The 16,537-nt window shown below is 39.9% G+C and overlaps 1 protein-coding gene across 2 annotated transcripts; it reads right to left on the reverse strand.

Annotated features, from left to right (window-relative positions):
• Nucleotides 1-13,652, reverse strand: rexo1 (REX1, RNA exonuclease 1 homolog). 2 transcript variants are annotated; one of them, XM_062424626.1, is made up of 16 exons: nt 13,341-13,652; nt 10,654-12,548; nt 10,422-10,523; nt 8,288-8,498; nt 7,917-8,065; nt 7,500-7,637; nt 7,175-7,298; nt 6,679-6,804; nt 5,849-5,989; nt 5,283-5,396; nt 5,101-5,174; nt 4,113-4,223; nt 3,722-3,837; nt 3,405-3,543; nt 2,594-2,714; nt 1-1,176 (listed from the first exon to the last, which is right to left on the reverse strand). In XM_062424626.1, exons 1-16 carry the CDS (start codon nt 13,519-13,521, stop codon nt 1,088-1,090), a joined length of 3,831 nt encoding a protein of 1,276 aa, XP_062280610.1. In that variant the 5' UTR covers nt 13,522-13,652; the 3' UTR covers nt 1-1,087. The 2 variants fall into 2 exon arrangements, with proteins under 2 accessions (XP_062280610.1, XP_062280609.1); XM_062424625.1 differs by having other exon boundaries at nt 7,917-8,068.
• Nucleotides 13,653-16,537: the final 2,885 nt, after the last annotated feature.

Raw genomic sequence — 16,537 nt, forward strand, 5'->3', positions numbered from 1 at the left:
TAACGAATACCTTTTAATAGAAAAAGATAAACAACCAAAAATAAACAAATACAAAAAGGAAAAAAAGCATATTTACAGCACTGTGGTATTTCTTCAGTCATCATCAACATAAAACTGCACATGTTAGCTGATACGCACTGTTTCTTATTAGTAATTCAGTCCTAATTCAATATCACTGATGCTAACTTTGTATTAACGGAGGAACGACATGTCATACCTGCTGTAACAATGATTCCTGTGATTCTATTTCATGCAGTGCACATGACACGGAGACAGTGGTGGATATAGTCAGCGTTTTTGTCTGAACTACAAAATACAGTGATATATATTCCATTCAAACTATACCAAATAGGAAGCAGCAGAGACTTTACATTTCTGCTACGGGTCTTTATTTATGATCAAGTATTATAGGATTAGTTCAGGCTGGAGAGCCAACAAAATTAACTTGATGAGAACCGCTGTGCAAACAGAGCATTGGCGGCAGATAAAATGAGGTGCAACGTGAAAAACACAAGTGCATTTACATAGTAATGTTCAACAGACTCTAAGACGTCAATGCACTTAAGTGTAACTAGGAACAAGTAACGTGTTATTCATTAGAAGTGTATGCATTATAACACAAATGAGGTACTCAGACTTGGGCCCTATACAACAAGAGCGTTTCTATAGTGCAATTTAGGCTGAAGACACAGCCTGGCATGAATATCATACTAATCGTCATTGTTCAGCGGACAATGCCCTGCCATTTGAAGTAGTTCTGCTATAGAAAGGTTTTATTTATAAATGGTTTTAAGAGCCCGCTGCCATTAAAAGACACTGCTCAAATAAACAGAAATACATTTTAACTAACATTATTTATAACTGAAATAAAGTAATGAAACACTGATCGTTTGAGCTCCTATTGCTTTGAAGGGACTGACACTTCTCAAGTACGACAGGAGGTAAAGCTCTTCTCAGGATATTTCTGCTGAAAACTTCCAACTGTGCTGAACCATCCCGCCTCCTGAACAATCTCCTCGGTGTCTCCCTGCAACCAACATGAAGGCATGAAGTGCAACTGACAAAGGTGGAGTCGAGGGGTCAGAGGTCATCTTTTGACCTTTGCATCCTCCTTTATCTTCCAAAACATCAGCTCCATGCAGGCGGACGCATCTTCACTCGAGTCATGGCCATCCACTGCAAACACATGAACAAATGACAAAATATTTTTATATTCCTGAATACTGCGTTACTAAATTTGTAAGAACTTACGATAGCATGACAGTTTCCATTTTATTACAACATCAAGTATATCTTAAAGCATAAGGCTGATGATTTTCTATTTTTTTCTTATTGTAAACCAATTTCATGTGCGGCGCCAAGCCAGCAATGAAATGATGCTACTTTAAAGTATTGTGTGTTTATCCAAAGCCTCACATATCTTATTCCTCTGTGCTGTAGGTCTTCGGTGTTGTCCATAAACCACCAAAAACACATCAGTGAGCTACACTGTTGTATTGGGTGATATGTTCCCTTCGATCCAAAGACAATATTTATTGTAGTTTGTTTAGATACGGCTCTAAAGAGTTCTTAACAGCAATCACATTTTCATGCTCTGCAGAGTAGTTGTTTTTACAGTAGACACCACTATGGCTTTGCTAGTTTGTTGTGCAACATATCACAACCTCTTTAAAGAGGTTGTGATTTGTAGCACAACAGATGAGCAAAGCCCTGTGAATGGAAACGCGTTCCTGTGCATGCACAGTGGCATCTGCCGTACAAGGAACAACTCTCCTGAGACAGAAAACATTGCTGTTTTTACTCTTTAGAATGGTTTCTAAACACACACTAATGCAACTGTAACCTTCAGGGCAAAGGAACATGTCATGTCACCCAGTGCAGCAGTGGGCCTCACTGACGCATCTATGGCACAGAGGAATAAAATACATAAGGATTTGGATACACAACACTTGTAAGTAGGATCAATTCATTGTTTGCTGACCTGTTGACAACAGCAACAATAGCACAAAACTAAACCAACTTTCTAATAATCTGGTAACAGTAAACAGTATAAATGAATTAAGAAAAGAAAGTTGTGTTGATGTTATTAATGGTGTTTAAAAATGATGACAACTGTAAGACATGTTAATGTTGAAGTCTGTTTCATGCTGTAACCTTTTTTATTAATCCCAGACAGGACTTAATATTTTAGTAAGATGTTTCATCAAGTGATGAAGAATCAAGGCTTGACTCATTTTGGTCAACTGTATTAAAAATGAGTTCAACACTTGAGTAAAAACACATGAGTTTGCAGAGGTGTGACATCTGTTGGTCAAATGGTTGTAATGCAGTCAAATAACAATTTATGAGAATGGATCTGTTCTTACTGATATATGTTGCCACATACATACATGCATATTTATTTCATTTAGGTTGAAAAACATTCAGTTTGCTGATAGTTTTACCTTATTTGAATCCTAGAAATGTCATAATTTATGTAATTGTTTTAACTAAACTTATGTATGAGTAATACACAATTAAAAAAACTCCCATAATAAAGTTTATAACAGTAATAATATAACTACTGCCTGTTCTGTTTGATTTTTTTTCTCACCGTTGTCCTGGATGATGCGTTTGAGGTGGTCGGCCATCAGATTCCTCAAGGCACGTTTGTAAGGTAAGCCGAGTCGGTGAGGGAACACGATGGCTGTGTCTACGACTGAACTGTGAATAAGCTGCAATCGAGAGATACAGACAGAGAGAAACAGAGAAGGACAGACAAAGCATTACTTCAAGGGTTTTACTTTTATTTCAGCTGGAATAACCTGGAACAAAGGTTCTTATGATGTTTTCTCCAATCAAATAAATTCATTTTGTGCCGTACATTAGCGCTACAGGCATAGAAATACTGAAAACCTTTCTAATAAATGAAATTCATCCACGTGGATTACTGATTGTCTACACAGCAGTGGTTCTCAAACTTTTTGGCTGTTTTAATAAGAATTAAATGAAGCATGCTGTATTTTGTTCTTTGACATAAATTATATTTTTTACTAATGTAATGTTAACAATGCCAGTGTAATTGTTGATAGTAGTAGTAAGAACAGAAGCCACAATTGACACTGAATATATATTAAAAAAAAAACCTTCAATAAATAAAGAACAGCATTCATTGTTAATTGCCAGTTATGGTAAGTCTAAACAGGACCCTCATGTTTATCATATGGCTTATTTATGATATGTGTTGTGATACTGTATTTTCAGTTATCGTTCTCTTTTGAAGATTTTATTTGGGAAAACAGAAATATATAAACTATGTTATTAGGAGGATTTTGCCTCATCATATCATTATAAAATCAAATGAAACACAAAACTGTCACATGAAGTGTTAAAGACTAATGAAGCTGAAATCAGAACAAGACTACCTTGAGAGCCAGGAGGTCACTTTCCAGACTGTGTCCTATGAGGATGGACTCAGCGCTGAACATACTGAGAAGCACTGCCTGAACGTCTCTGAGGGTGATGGTGGAACTCTCCAAGTCCTCCTCTGTCACACCTGAAAACCTGTCAATCAAGTACAAGATGTACTTCCTTTACAACACTGATTGTTTCATGGACCATCTTTATGGTAAACAGTTGGACTTCTCACCTAAATTAATTCAAGACAAGGCTACCGCTGACAATTATTTGTTCACCAAGTAATCTACGAATTAGCACCTAGGTGCAAGGGGGAAAAACTCACCGTGTGTTGTAGTCGACCACTTTGCTCTCAGGTTTGACAAACGTGTCGTAGATGACTTTCAGTTCGGAGTCAATGACCGTCACCCTCGTCAGCTCCAGGCCCTGCGTTGTGTAACACTGTTTCCAGGGAGGCAAAACAAGTGAGTGTGATGACTGTAAAATATAAACAATATGGCACTGTGCACCACTGCACAGTAAAACTGAAAAGTGATTCATTATTTACCCAGCATTCAATCATTAATTAGCATCATAATTTACTAAACTAGTCAGCACTGAAAGAAAGGGCAGTTTTTTACTGTTACATTAAGTTAACTCAAAATAAAAATAGGATTTTCAGGCATTCAGGTTTTTTACTTGTTCAAGGTCGAAACATTTTTAAAAACCTGACTTACCATTTCACAGTCCAAGGCAAACACCCCTCCATTTCCATCTGGTGGTAGATATTTACTGAACGTTGAGACGTAGCCGTCAAATGTCTCTTTACGCCCATCTTGAACATGTTGCTGTGGAAATGTGAAATATTTTAAGTCTGGGGTTGTTTATTAAAAGTAAATAAATAACTAAACAAACAAATAAATAAATATATAGATTTGTGCAGAAAACTACTAATTAAGAGGAAGGCTGTAGTGTAGTCATTATAGATACGTTTTTGGTGTTTGAACTTGAAGGCAAAGAAGTCAAGTTTCGAAATGTCCCATTGAATGTCCACAGTAACCCACTGAGCCGTTATGAGAACCCAGATATTATACTTCTTAAAGTGACAATCTCGAAGATCTCCATTTCATTCTCTTTGGCAGCACCATATGGCGCTAAGCTGTAATTGCAGGTACGTTTTTGGACTTCACTTTACCTCCAAACAGTATCACTGTTGGGGAAGTGCAGAGAGCCCAGTATTTGTATTTGTACTCAAAAGTGGAAACAGATGTAACAATTTTTGCTTTTATTATTTTAAAGTACTAAAATAAGTGTTCATCAATAAACTATTTTGCAAAGTAAGGTTCCCACATAGGGTCTCAAACCTCAATCTCTCAGAGCATGGATTACTGCGGTGACCACTCAAACAAAGCTCATCTACCCCAGACTCACAGACCTGCAGCTATTTACTTATCCATGACGCGCGGACAGACAGAGTGGACCACAAGTGAATTGAAGAGCAAGTCTATTGCGTTCGGTCCGCCTATCATCTCTGATGGATCAACCACTAATGGAAAAGTAACCGCCAACACCTAGCTCTTAACAATCAGTGGACCAAATGCTCAATCACCATTGTGTTACATCATTCAGCAATATATAGTGACTTTAAATGAAAATATTTGAGATTAAAACTTTAAAAAGCTCAATGGAAAATCTAAAAGCTGTTGGCTTGAGAAAGGATGATACCTTTGAAACTGAGCAACCAGGAGAGCCCACAGCCCCGGCGCAGCAGCTGTAGATGGTTTCCCAGCCTCCAGAGACTGATGGAGAGGATGAGAGTTGGAAGTAAAGAGATGGAAGTAAATACAAGTTGAGAACAGGAGGGGTGGAGAGACCATTCACACACAAAAAAATACAAACAAACGCACCTTTATGTCTGCGCAAACGTCCCCAGTGAAAAGCACATTCTTCTTTCCGCACACAGTTGCCGTTGATGTTGATTTTATACTCAGCGCCACATCGACAGCATATCTTGGTGAATGCTGGGAAAACATTACAGATTAGTAATTTCGCTGGAAAATCAAACCACATTCATGAATGTTAATATATGGTAGCCGCAGGGCCTCTGCCAGGGCTTGTGTGCGTATGTTGCAGGTTGTTCATTGGGTGGAAGCCATAAGGGTTAGATAAGTTAAGACCTGCCCAATGCTGGTAGCCTTGAGGCTCCTACTCACCTCGCACCACTTTGTTATGTTGAAGTTCAGATTTTCTGAATAGTTTATTTATCTTTATTTCAGTCGGCTCGGCAGGACATTTTCTGCTGAATTTGACATTTCTACTATGCTTTGTTGAGTAAAATAAACCACAAATGCCTTTCTGTTAACCCTCATGTGTATTTCCCTTATATGTTACGGTAAATAGTATTAGAAATTAGAAATGAGTAGTGTTAATTATCAAGAATTTGGGAGATCTGTGGGGTCGTGTAGTTGCTTACGGTCTGCAATGGCCTTTTTCTCTGGGAGGTTGTATATGATGGCCTTGCCAGGGGCCTCAGGGTTCGTTCTCGGGTAACCGTGCTCCTGGAGCTGCTCCTCTGTCATCAGATACGCCTTCAGCTTCCTATACAGTGTGACTCCTGCAGAGGGTCAGAGCAACAAGTAAAACAAATGTTGTCTGTGTGTAATCATGTCATAAAACCAAAACTGAAAGGGTAAAGACACAGACATAGAAGATTTTCACAGCTTTTTTTTTAACCAGGAAAATGTTATAATAAATACTGTTGTGTCAACGTTATGCAGAGTTGCATATCAGAGCAGCAGAGAGCGAAGTATTTATTAATTAATTTCCTGTTCCTGACCGACTAAATCAACAATCCCTCCCAAAACAGTAGCTTTGTAAGCATGCTCCCTCTGACGTGAGGTCATGAGGAGGTAGTTTGCAGTAAACAGGACCTGGAGGAAGTCACATGGCAATTTGAACAGTTTCACTTTTAGTATAAAAGCCTCGAACACATCACTGAGAAAACAAAAGAAGAACAGGGTTGAAAAAGTCCAAAAGCCTCTACTTGACACAAAGAGTCTTTCAGTTACTTCCTTGCTTGTCTTTTTCGAATGTAGAGATAAAGTCGGGATTTTTTCGTAACCAAACAATACAATGAGGGAAAAAAGGAACAAAGGCAAATGTAAAGGAGAAAAACTGAAGTGTGTCAAAATAAATTCCAGTGTAAACATGTTTCATGTCGTTGCAATTAAGCCACTCAGTGGGAGTCATAAACAAAACGCAACAGGAGAACAAAATAAAATGAAGACCTAAGTCGATCCTCACCGATGAGCTTCTCCTCCTGCTGTTTACCCATCCTATTGATAGTGAAGCTTGTTGTGGCAGCCAGACGACCTCCCAGAACATCCTCGTGGGATTGGATCCTCCTGTTAGCAGCTGACCCTGGCTCCTCTGTTAACAACACACACACACACACACACACACACACACACACACACACACACACACACACACACACACACACACACACACACACACACACACACACACACACACACACACACACACACACACACACAGATTAACACTGAACCCTCCATACAACTGTTTATTCTCTGCTCAAACACTCTTTTCATGCTCGTATATGCATTTTGTCATAGAGCGAGAGGCTTAATAGTGAAATTATTATTATACATTTGATGCTATCCTTAAATTTGTGAAGATTTGTGTTCATGCATGTGAACAAAAGCAACATCTACACACTGACAGAGTAAATACTGCATGTTAAACTACACTTTATCACAGGACTGAGGGGACATACTGCTGACAGGGGAGGGACAGGAGCTGCTCTTGCCGCGGAGCTTCTTCAGCGTGTTGACAGCTACGTTCAGGTAGATGTTCTTACTGTTGCTGCGATCATACACCAGCTTCTCCTCATCGAGTCCCTGAAAAAGAATGAAACTTCGGTCACTGTCAAAACCACAACTTCTTCTACTGGAGAACTTACTCAAGGCATACAAAAAAGAGTGTGATAAAAGCTTTCCATTTTCCAACTTTGCAGCTTCATGACCAATGAGTTATGCAAAAATGGGAAAAAGATGCTCTTAAACCAAATCAGATAGCAGCTAAGAGGGTGTTATTCATACCATCTGGAAGGCAATGTCGTCGGATGGGCAAAATTTGACACACTCATCTATGAAGGCGGTGAGGTAGCGCTGGCGGACGTTGTTGGGCACTTTGGCTCCAAACTCAATGGGGATGACGGGGCGCTTCATTGAAGTACTCTGACAAAGTCAAATCAGAGAGAGAACATTGACAGTAAGTCAAATTTTACGGGTTAAATAAACATTTGTCTCTAGAAAGGCGATCCAACTCTACCAGTAATCGTCAAGGTTATGCAGGGATAAGCAGAAAAAAGTCACAACAAACTTTCAGAAAAATAATTATTACATCGATAAAAGACGTCCTTGCAGCATTATATTTTCAAGTTGTGTAAAGACAAACGACAGCTATAAGATTGTGCCAAGTGACTAATTCAGAGAGTTATAGAACTCAATAGATACCTTCATGGTGGGCATATGAGCCACTCTCTTCTGTGAGACAGTGGACATGGTCTTGGACATGATGCCAGCTGTGGTTTGAGCCTTGACAGATTGATGGGTCTGGTTGGGGGTTAACACTCGACTGCTGGCTGGTTTAGCATCCGCAGAGCCTGCTGTGATTAAACACACACATGCTTAAAACAGTCGAAATAGTTCAATTTCTGTCCTTCAGAGAGAAGAGTTAGAGACCATTACACATATTTTTTAAGTTATCATCTTCACATATTAGGAAATTATAAGAGTAAAAGCAGTAATATTTTTGCACAACTTATTTAAAAATAAAAATAAAAGCTAAATCCTGCTACATTATAGAAGAGTGGATGTGTTCGTACTTGTTTTGGAGGAGGACATCAGTGGGCTGGGACGGTGCGCTATTCTCTTCCTCTCTCCAGAGGAGCTGGGACTGGAGATCTGTGAGGCCGCTTTGACTGAAGCAGAAAGCTGAGTGGCTTGCTGCTGCGCCATCTGCATACGTTGGTAACAAACCTCCTGGGCCGAGGGCCTCTTGTACGGCCGCATCACAGACTTAGAAGGTGCATCAGTCTGACAGAGAGGAATACATTTCATTAAAAAATTACCACTGTGTTTTTAATATGGAGAGTGTCATTCTTGGGTGGCCCACACAAAATATTAAGGCCAGGGTCTGATTTGCCGGAGGGATGGTAGGGATCCCCTCCCCCTCCGGTCTTTAAATCCTTGCATCTGCTGAGTTATTTATATAAAATGTATCTGATCTGTCATCAAAGCAGACAAGTAGGCAGATACTGTAGCCTATTTATTTTAACAATGACAGCACATTGTTCTGTTGCATGTTGTAATTATATTTTTTATTTAATGTATACGTTTGCTGCATGCTGCATATAGAGCCGAATTAAACAGTGACTTGCAAGAATAACATTAAGTGTATTGTCACATCTGGCTCAGTGGTGCTATCCACAGTACTGAAAGGATTGTTGGAGGATTTAATTCTGTTAAATTAGTATTTAACCTTTTGTTTTGTTGTATAAAATAACATCCCTTATGTGTCTGCATGAGAAGAGGACGAGAAAAGAGCTTGACATCACATCACTGAGAGTGAAATACTGCACTACTTCATTAATTAAATTGGGGGGGGGGGGGGGTCATGCTGTACATTCATAATAGAAGTAAAACAAGCTCATATTTTCGGCATTGATCAGTGCTTGAACAGTTCACTTCTTCTCTTAAGAAACATTTGACTTGTGTGATTATGTGAATTAACCCCAACTTTATATGGACAAAATAAAACTCTACAAACTGAGCTTTTAATGAAGTAGCCATGGACAGTGTAGTTCAGCAAAGCCATGCTGTCAGAGCACCCTGATTAACTGATGGCCTATTGATCAGACAACCAGATCTCTGACAGACTGCTTAGCCTATGAACTCTGTGGAAACACTGACAGCTGGTTGCTTACTGTCAAATCGGATGGCACATTTAAACAATCTACAGCGACTGGAAACCCCCAGCTGCAACTTTAGTTTCATTATTTTCGTGTTATGCTTTCACTGTTTGTTTCCTTGGAGGCTCTGATACCAGCGTGAACTTCCTGAAGCACCACCTGAGCTACCTGTACTGAACTCCAGCAGATTCTGTTGTTGTAATCTGAGGGGTTTCCCATCGCTGCCTCTGGCTTTCATGTACATGTTCGCAAAGACAGGCTGCAGGTCACCAGCACAGAGCCACACAGAGCTGAGAACTTCCATTTATGTGCCTGTCCATTTCTCCTGTTTGTAAAAGCAAATGTGCATCTAATACATCTAAAACTTTAAGCAGAATATCCAAGAAAATGAAAAGATATTAATGTGAATAAATGTTTGGTGATAAAGTGCAACAAGAAACGCTTACTCCAAGTAACCTTTTCCTCAAGTCATGTCACCAACCATTCTAACATCATATGGATCAACAATTTCAATTAAATAGTTATTAAAGAACAGGATCAACTATTTAGTGAACTTGTTACAGACTCTTGTCTCATTAAGGAGAGAAACAACCAAACTCTGATTGGCATACATTACTTGGATTGCAACACAACAACATCATGTGAGGAGAAGTTGCAACAGTGATGGCTCATGTTGCTTGTAAAGAGCCATTGACAGACCAGAGCTATTGACATGTTGTTTGACAGGTAGACGGGCCGATCGGTTCATGTACAAGCATCATTTAAACAGCGGACAGAGCTCCGTCCTAATGAGACTGATAGGGCTGGAGTGGTAATGGCAAAACTGCTTCTCAACCAAACAGCTGTGTGCCACTGTGAGCAGGTTTTGTAGACTTCCTCCTCTGATGGTGTTGGATTTTAATTATAGAATAATTTGTATTACTGTGATAATAATGAATGGTTTCTAAGCAAGCATGATATATAAGGAAGTATATAAGGATAAATTCAATTTGCCTTGTGAAAACCACGGGGAATGAGAAGCAGAATGACGTCAAGGTGAAAAACTTACATTTCCTTTGGCAACGAAATGGGAGACTCTCTTCTTCTGACCAGGGAAGAGAGTTGTTAAAGTGCCCTCTGTGCCTTGCTCCTCATCTGAATCCCTAGAGGGCTGAGAGAGCACAACGTGATATCATTCATTCAGTCTCACCAACTGTCATTGCCAAATTTGACTTTAATGAAAACACCACATGAGGTAAATGGGAAAAGGCGACAGCATGGTGAGACAGTAACAGCAATACCTGCTTAGCTTGCCTTCCCTTGTCTTCCCTCTTCACATCCTTAGATTCATTAAAGATCCGCAAACACTCCTCCATGGGATCGGAGTCAAAGTCCAGATCATCCTGGAAACTGGAGAAGTCCATTGCAGCTCCGTCGACCTCGTCCATATCTGCTCTGCCGCCCTCCTGGCTGCAGTCGGCCTCGTCCTCAGACGAAGATGGAGTCAGCTCTGACGCTTTCCTCTTGTTCAGTCGACCCCTCTTTAAAGCGTCGGCGGACTTCCTCACCAGCACTTCCTCTGCCTCTTCGTCGTCGTCGTCCACCACTTCCATCGGTTCGGCCTCCTCTGGACTCTCATCACCGAACAGATCGGCGTGGCTTAGACTCAGAGTTCTCTGTTTTTTCTCAGGTTTCTTCCCGTTTGATGAGCCGATGCTTTGCTTCAGCTTGTCTTTACTAATTACAGAACTCCCTTTACTGTTACTGCTCCCGCTACTAGAACTGCTTTTACTAAGTTTCTTCACATCCTTTTCTCTTTTACTGCTATCAAGTTTACCATTTTTGTGTTGCCGCTCTTTATTCTTGCTGTGCTCCTTTTCCTTGTCTATAATCTTGGGTTTCTTGCTTTCCCTTGCACTGTTTTCTGTATCCTTATCTCGCTTGCTGGGGTCAGTTTTTACTTTTTCCACAGCTTTAATCTTACTGTCACTTTTCTTGTCTTCTCTGTGAACTTTGTCACTTGTCTTAACCTTAACCGTGTTCTTCCTATCATCTTTCTTCCCATGACTCTTGTTCTCCTTCTTTGCAGAGTCCTGGTTTGAGTTCTTTAATGATCCTTTATCCTTACTGCTGCTGCTGCTGCCACTCTTACTATTTGATGTTTTGTTAAGTTCCTTTTCAAGTTTGTGCACTTTCTCAGAATTGCCACTTTTCTCATGACTAGTTCGACTAGCCACTTTCTTTTTCTCCAGGTTGTCCTTTACCTGAATATCTTCCTGGATGTCTGAGTCCTGTGCCAAATCATCTTTATTCCTCTGTGTCAGTGCATTTAGCATATGTTTAGTTCTTTCTTTTCTCTCCTTCTCTCCAGCTGACCCAATGTTGTTTTTTCTCTGCTGGAGGTTACTAAGCGAGGTGGGTCGATACTCTGTTCCAGAGCTCTCCCCATCAGAGTCAGAGAAAGTGTACTTTTTTGTGTCCACACTCTGCTGCGGTGGCTTTTTCACTGCTATGACATACTCCTCATCGGACAAATCCGACACTGGTAGTCTGTGTGACTTGCTCCCCTCTTTTTTAACAGTATGTGCACTCTCGCCCCTCTTGCGCTTTCCTGCGATTCCCGCTGAGTAGTTGGAGAGCGGGTCATACTCCATATCTGTAGATGGTTTGGAATTGTCCACAGTGTATTTACACTTAGAGGAAGATGTGCTGTTTGAGTACTTTGGGCTGAGGGGAGGAGAGGGGAGTTGGTGTGTTTGTGTCCGAGACAGAGGCTTTTTCACTGAAGTAGGAACATACTCCATTGAGTTACTATTGTTCCCCTGGTTGTCTGAATCCAAGGTGTACTTGCTACAACCAGGTGCGGGATTATACCCTCCTGATGTCATCTGGTAACTCCCAGGATCATAGGCCGAGTGTGTGGATGCTGCTGCTGCTGCTGCTGCTGCTGCTGCTCCTGATGCTTTGCCTTTACCAGCATCACATGAAGACAAACTGGTGCTCCCGGTGGGTTCATATGGTTCGTCCCCAATGCGAGAGAGCTTCCTCTTCTCCCTCTCCACCTCACTGCGGACCTCCTCGATGGCCTTGTTGACCATCTCCAGAGCACCACTGAGGTCTCCCGAGGCAGCCGGCTTCCCATTCTGCTGCTCTTGAGGCCTTACAACTTCTGGGTTGAATGGGTCATAACCTTGTTCTGCAGGGATGAAAGACAGACAGCCTTAATACATTTGACCAAAACAATCTTAACTAAAACTCAGCTAATCACTTTCAACTAGGGATGTACTGATCAAGTCCTCTGGCCTCTGATACTGAACATATTCGGCAGAACCGGTATCAGCCATAATATGGCCAATGCTCATTAATACTTCATCAATGTAATTATACAATTCACATTTAAGTTCAAGCAAATGAATCAGCAACCATTTTGATAATAAATTAATCATTAAGTCATTTTAAAGCAAAAATGCCAAATATTAAATATTTCCAGGTTCTCACATGTGTGTCTTTGCTGCTTTTCTTTGTCTTACATCACAGTAAATTGATTATTTGATTTTCAGACAGCTGGTCCAACAAAATAAGACATTTGAATATATATGTTGAAATGTGTTAGATAAATAAACATGCGTACTTGAGTATGTGGTACAATTTATATGGGTGCTTTTGTGCATAATAGACGTTCATAATGGCTTCGAGTTTCAAAGTTACTTATACGTGTTGTGTTATTGTTCTGCTCCTGTTGTGACTCTTCAATTTCCCTTTGTGAGGTAAACACAGGTCGTGAACCTGGATATCAAATTTATAAGATGCAGTGAATGTGATTGTTTGCACTGTGCAGCTGACATCAACACTTTTGGTTTAATTTGCCCCTTTTCCCCCCGACACATTTTCTACCAACTCAGTCCGGTCCACACACGTCCTCTGCGAGTAATATCACATTTAGGTATTCAGCAAAGCCTGAGTTAGTGAAAACATTGGCCATAATCACCTTTCTGTGCCGAGTGAAGTTTTTTAACATCGGCTGCAGCCCCGTAAGAGAGCCGTCTTTGCTGGCTGTGCCTGAAGTGACAGTACGGTCTGTTACACCCATTTCTGCTGCCTTTGCTCTCGCTATATTCCGCGTAAAACGGACAGTCAATCCCGCGGAAGAAGCCGGTGGATCTCAGCATTATATCCAGGTGTTGCTCTCATGCCCGCATGAACCCGCTCAGCCCGGTTTTTCCGCGTCGTTTTCGGTGAACAGCGAAAAAGATTGAAGGGAGCGACGGAACAATAATAACGTCCCTACGGCGCCATGTTGGATCAGTCGGGTGGGGGGGGGGGGGAAGGTGTGAAGTCTCGCGTTGATGCAGACGTGACGCGCTCGGCTACGTCATGGAAGGTAGCAACGGTTGCTAGTAGCGCAGCTTGGACCGTAGTATAAAAGTTTTAACCCAGTATTAAATACGCCCTTAAAACTCATACTAAATAGAGAAAAATACCCTTAGAGGTCGGCTACACACACGTGTCTTAGTAAATATCCAAGAATTCATGTTTCCTTGCTTTCAGTTTGAGTCTAATTTCATAGTTTCATTCCTTCAGCTAGTGCTAGGCTAACCATTAAAAGCTAGTAGACACTCATGATGTGCTACTCATAGTATAACTAATTTTAAATAACATGTTTTCTCTCTGCAGTTACACAAAAATAAACAACACAAGTGTTAAAGTATTTTATTTTACAACGGGAAGGATGAGCGTAAGGAGAGGCATCTTTGGGGTCCAAAAAGAAGGAACGGAGAGCAAGTATGGTCCAGTTGCAGGAAGTGTGCTGAACATGATGACCTTTGTTTTGAGAAAAGTGCTTTACATACAATAAAAACCAAGGAGACTGATGTAAAGTTACCAAAAATGGTACTTCGAAACTGGGAATAAGACATAGCCGTACAAGAGATAACCAGGTTTAAATTACAAGCCTCACGAACTTCTCAGCAGCAGTCTATAAAAAGGCACGGCCCACATGAAAGTCCCTCTATCCAACTGTGCTTTTAGGTGGGATTTAAGATAAGTGATTTCGCTAGCCCAATTTAAAAAAGGTAATTTCAAAGTTTAGGCGCCTTAGAGAAAGCAGTCACCTTTAAAAACAAAAGGGACACTTCACAGCTGACAATTGGACTAACCAAAGCAGGAAGGTCACAGGAGGAATTAACCTGATGATGGCTGCATTATACTAGTCACTAACAAGTGTTACGTGGACAAATGACAAATCTTTTACACCTGAGTTTTTCATCCTTTGATGTCGAAGTGCTGTGAAAAAGGTCCATTTAGTGGTAAAATAAACAATTTATGAGTTACAGTAGCCTATGCACACATTAAACTGGCAGTCACTAAACAATTGTTTTCTGGCTAGTTTAAAACAAAAATGCTTAAACTTAATATAGGACTGTTTAACTGAAGTTTACATAAGAAAAATTGCCTGTAGAGCTAAAAAACTACTCATCCCTGTAGTTCACATTAAATATTGTAACTTCAGGTAAGAATTTACTGACTCCCAATACGTCAAAAGTTACAAGCGCTGTACTAAATAACTGAATCAGAACAATGACTAGATTTTTACAATAACAGTGACTCAACATCTTTGTTCCTATCAAAATCCTATCCTCAGAGTTAAAAGGGCAAACCAAATGTCTTCTGAAATGCTCCCTCACACCTACCTCCAGCTGACTCACAAACATCTAACTAACAGGTGTCCAGGCTTTTTATGCACATCACACAGGTCAGAGGATCCAGTTAGATCCAGTCCCAATCAACTGTCTCAGGTGTGTCTGTCAGGTAATCAGTGTTGTAGTAATTGGCACTCCAGATGTAGCTTCTTCATCTCCACACGCTTTGTTTTAATTGCAAAATACTTTTGACGCAAATAAAGAATACAGCAGTAATGACACATATTCCTAATTTCCTGATGTCTAGATGCTTCATACAACAGTTCATCCCACGTTTTTGGACTCAACTCTAGCTTTACAAGCCTCTGAAGTGTAAAGGTAACTTTGTTTTTTCTTTTTATGCTACTATTGATGAGTTTAAGGGCTGCAACCAATGTTTATTGCCATTATCAATAAATCTGTTAATTATCTTCTCAATTAATCAATTAATTGTTTGGCCCATAAAATGTCAGAAAATGGTAAAAGAATGTGGATCACGGTTTCCCAAAGCCCAAGATGACATACTGAAGTGTTCTTTTGTCTCAACCAACAGTCCACAACCCAATATTCAGTTTACTGTCACAGAAACCAGGGCCGAAACGAGAGAACGTTGACATTTATCCTTAAAAGAATAACTCCAAATAAGTAATTGATTATTATATTAAATGGTGATTAATTTAGTGGTTGGCAATTAATTGATTGACTAAACATTACAGCTCTAGTGAGTTTATTACTTTTTAAGTTCATTTTTAGCTCTCTTTCTTCCATAGATTTTTCTTTTTTCAGTTAATATTATTTTTAGATTAACACTTTTACACCTTATACTAGCAGATACATATCCTTAACATGAAGCCACAGACTACACAACACCACAGCTCCCAGTACCTCCCATCCCCACAAAAAAAGACTGATGTATGTTGATCCCAGGTACATTGCACACATTTAGATAATCTCAGGAATTTCCGCATATTGCACATTCATATATTGCAGATTTATTTACACAGAGATTGTTATTTTATTTTATTTTATTTATTTTATCACTTTCACCCGTACGCTGCTACTTTTTATCCACTTTACTGCTGTGTCAATGTGTATTTCTCCCAAGGGGGATCATTAAAGATACATCTTATCTTAAATAGAGTTGGCTTGTTTGAAAAGACATGTCTAACGATCATTTGAAAAGTATAAATGTAATCCCGATCTGGAAAATATAAATTACAACACATTATGTTAAAAAATAATTATATTTTCTAAATGACTACTAAAGGATTCACTTGACCCTCTTTAGACGTAAAATCTAATGATCTGTGAATAATGTCAGGTAGGTAACTAATGTTTGATACAATTAAATTGAAAGTTGAAATCTTCTTCATATTTACTGATTAAAGATATAATCTACCGCATTGCGTCTGTGAAAACTCCACCAGAGGGAGACAGATACTGTGGTGTAGTTTGTCGGTGGTCACATGCTCCTGGAGACTGTACAGAAAACACATTGCTGTTGCAT

This window comes from Scomber scombrus, chromosome 8, assembly GCF_963691925.1.
Source record: "Scomber scombrus chromosome 8, fScoSco1.1, whole genome shotgun sequence".
Classification (NCBI taxonomy): domain Eukaryota; kingdom Metazoa; phylum Chordata; class Actinopteri; order Scombriformes; family Scombridae; genus Scomber; species Scomber scombrus.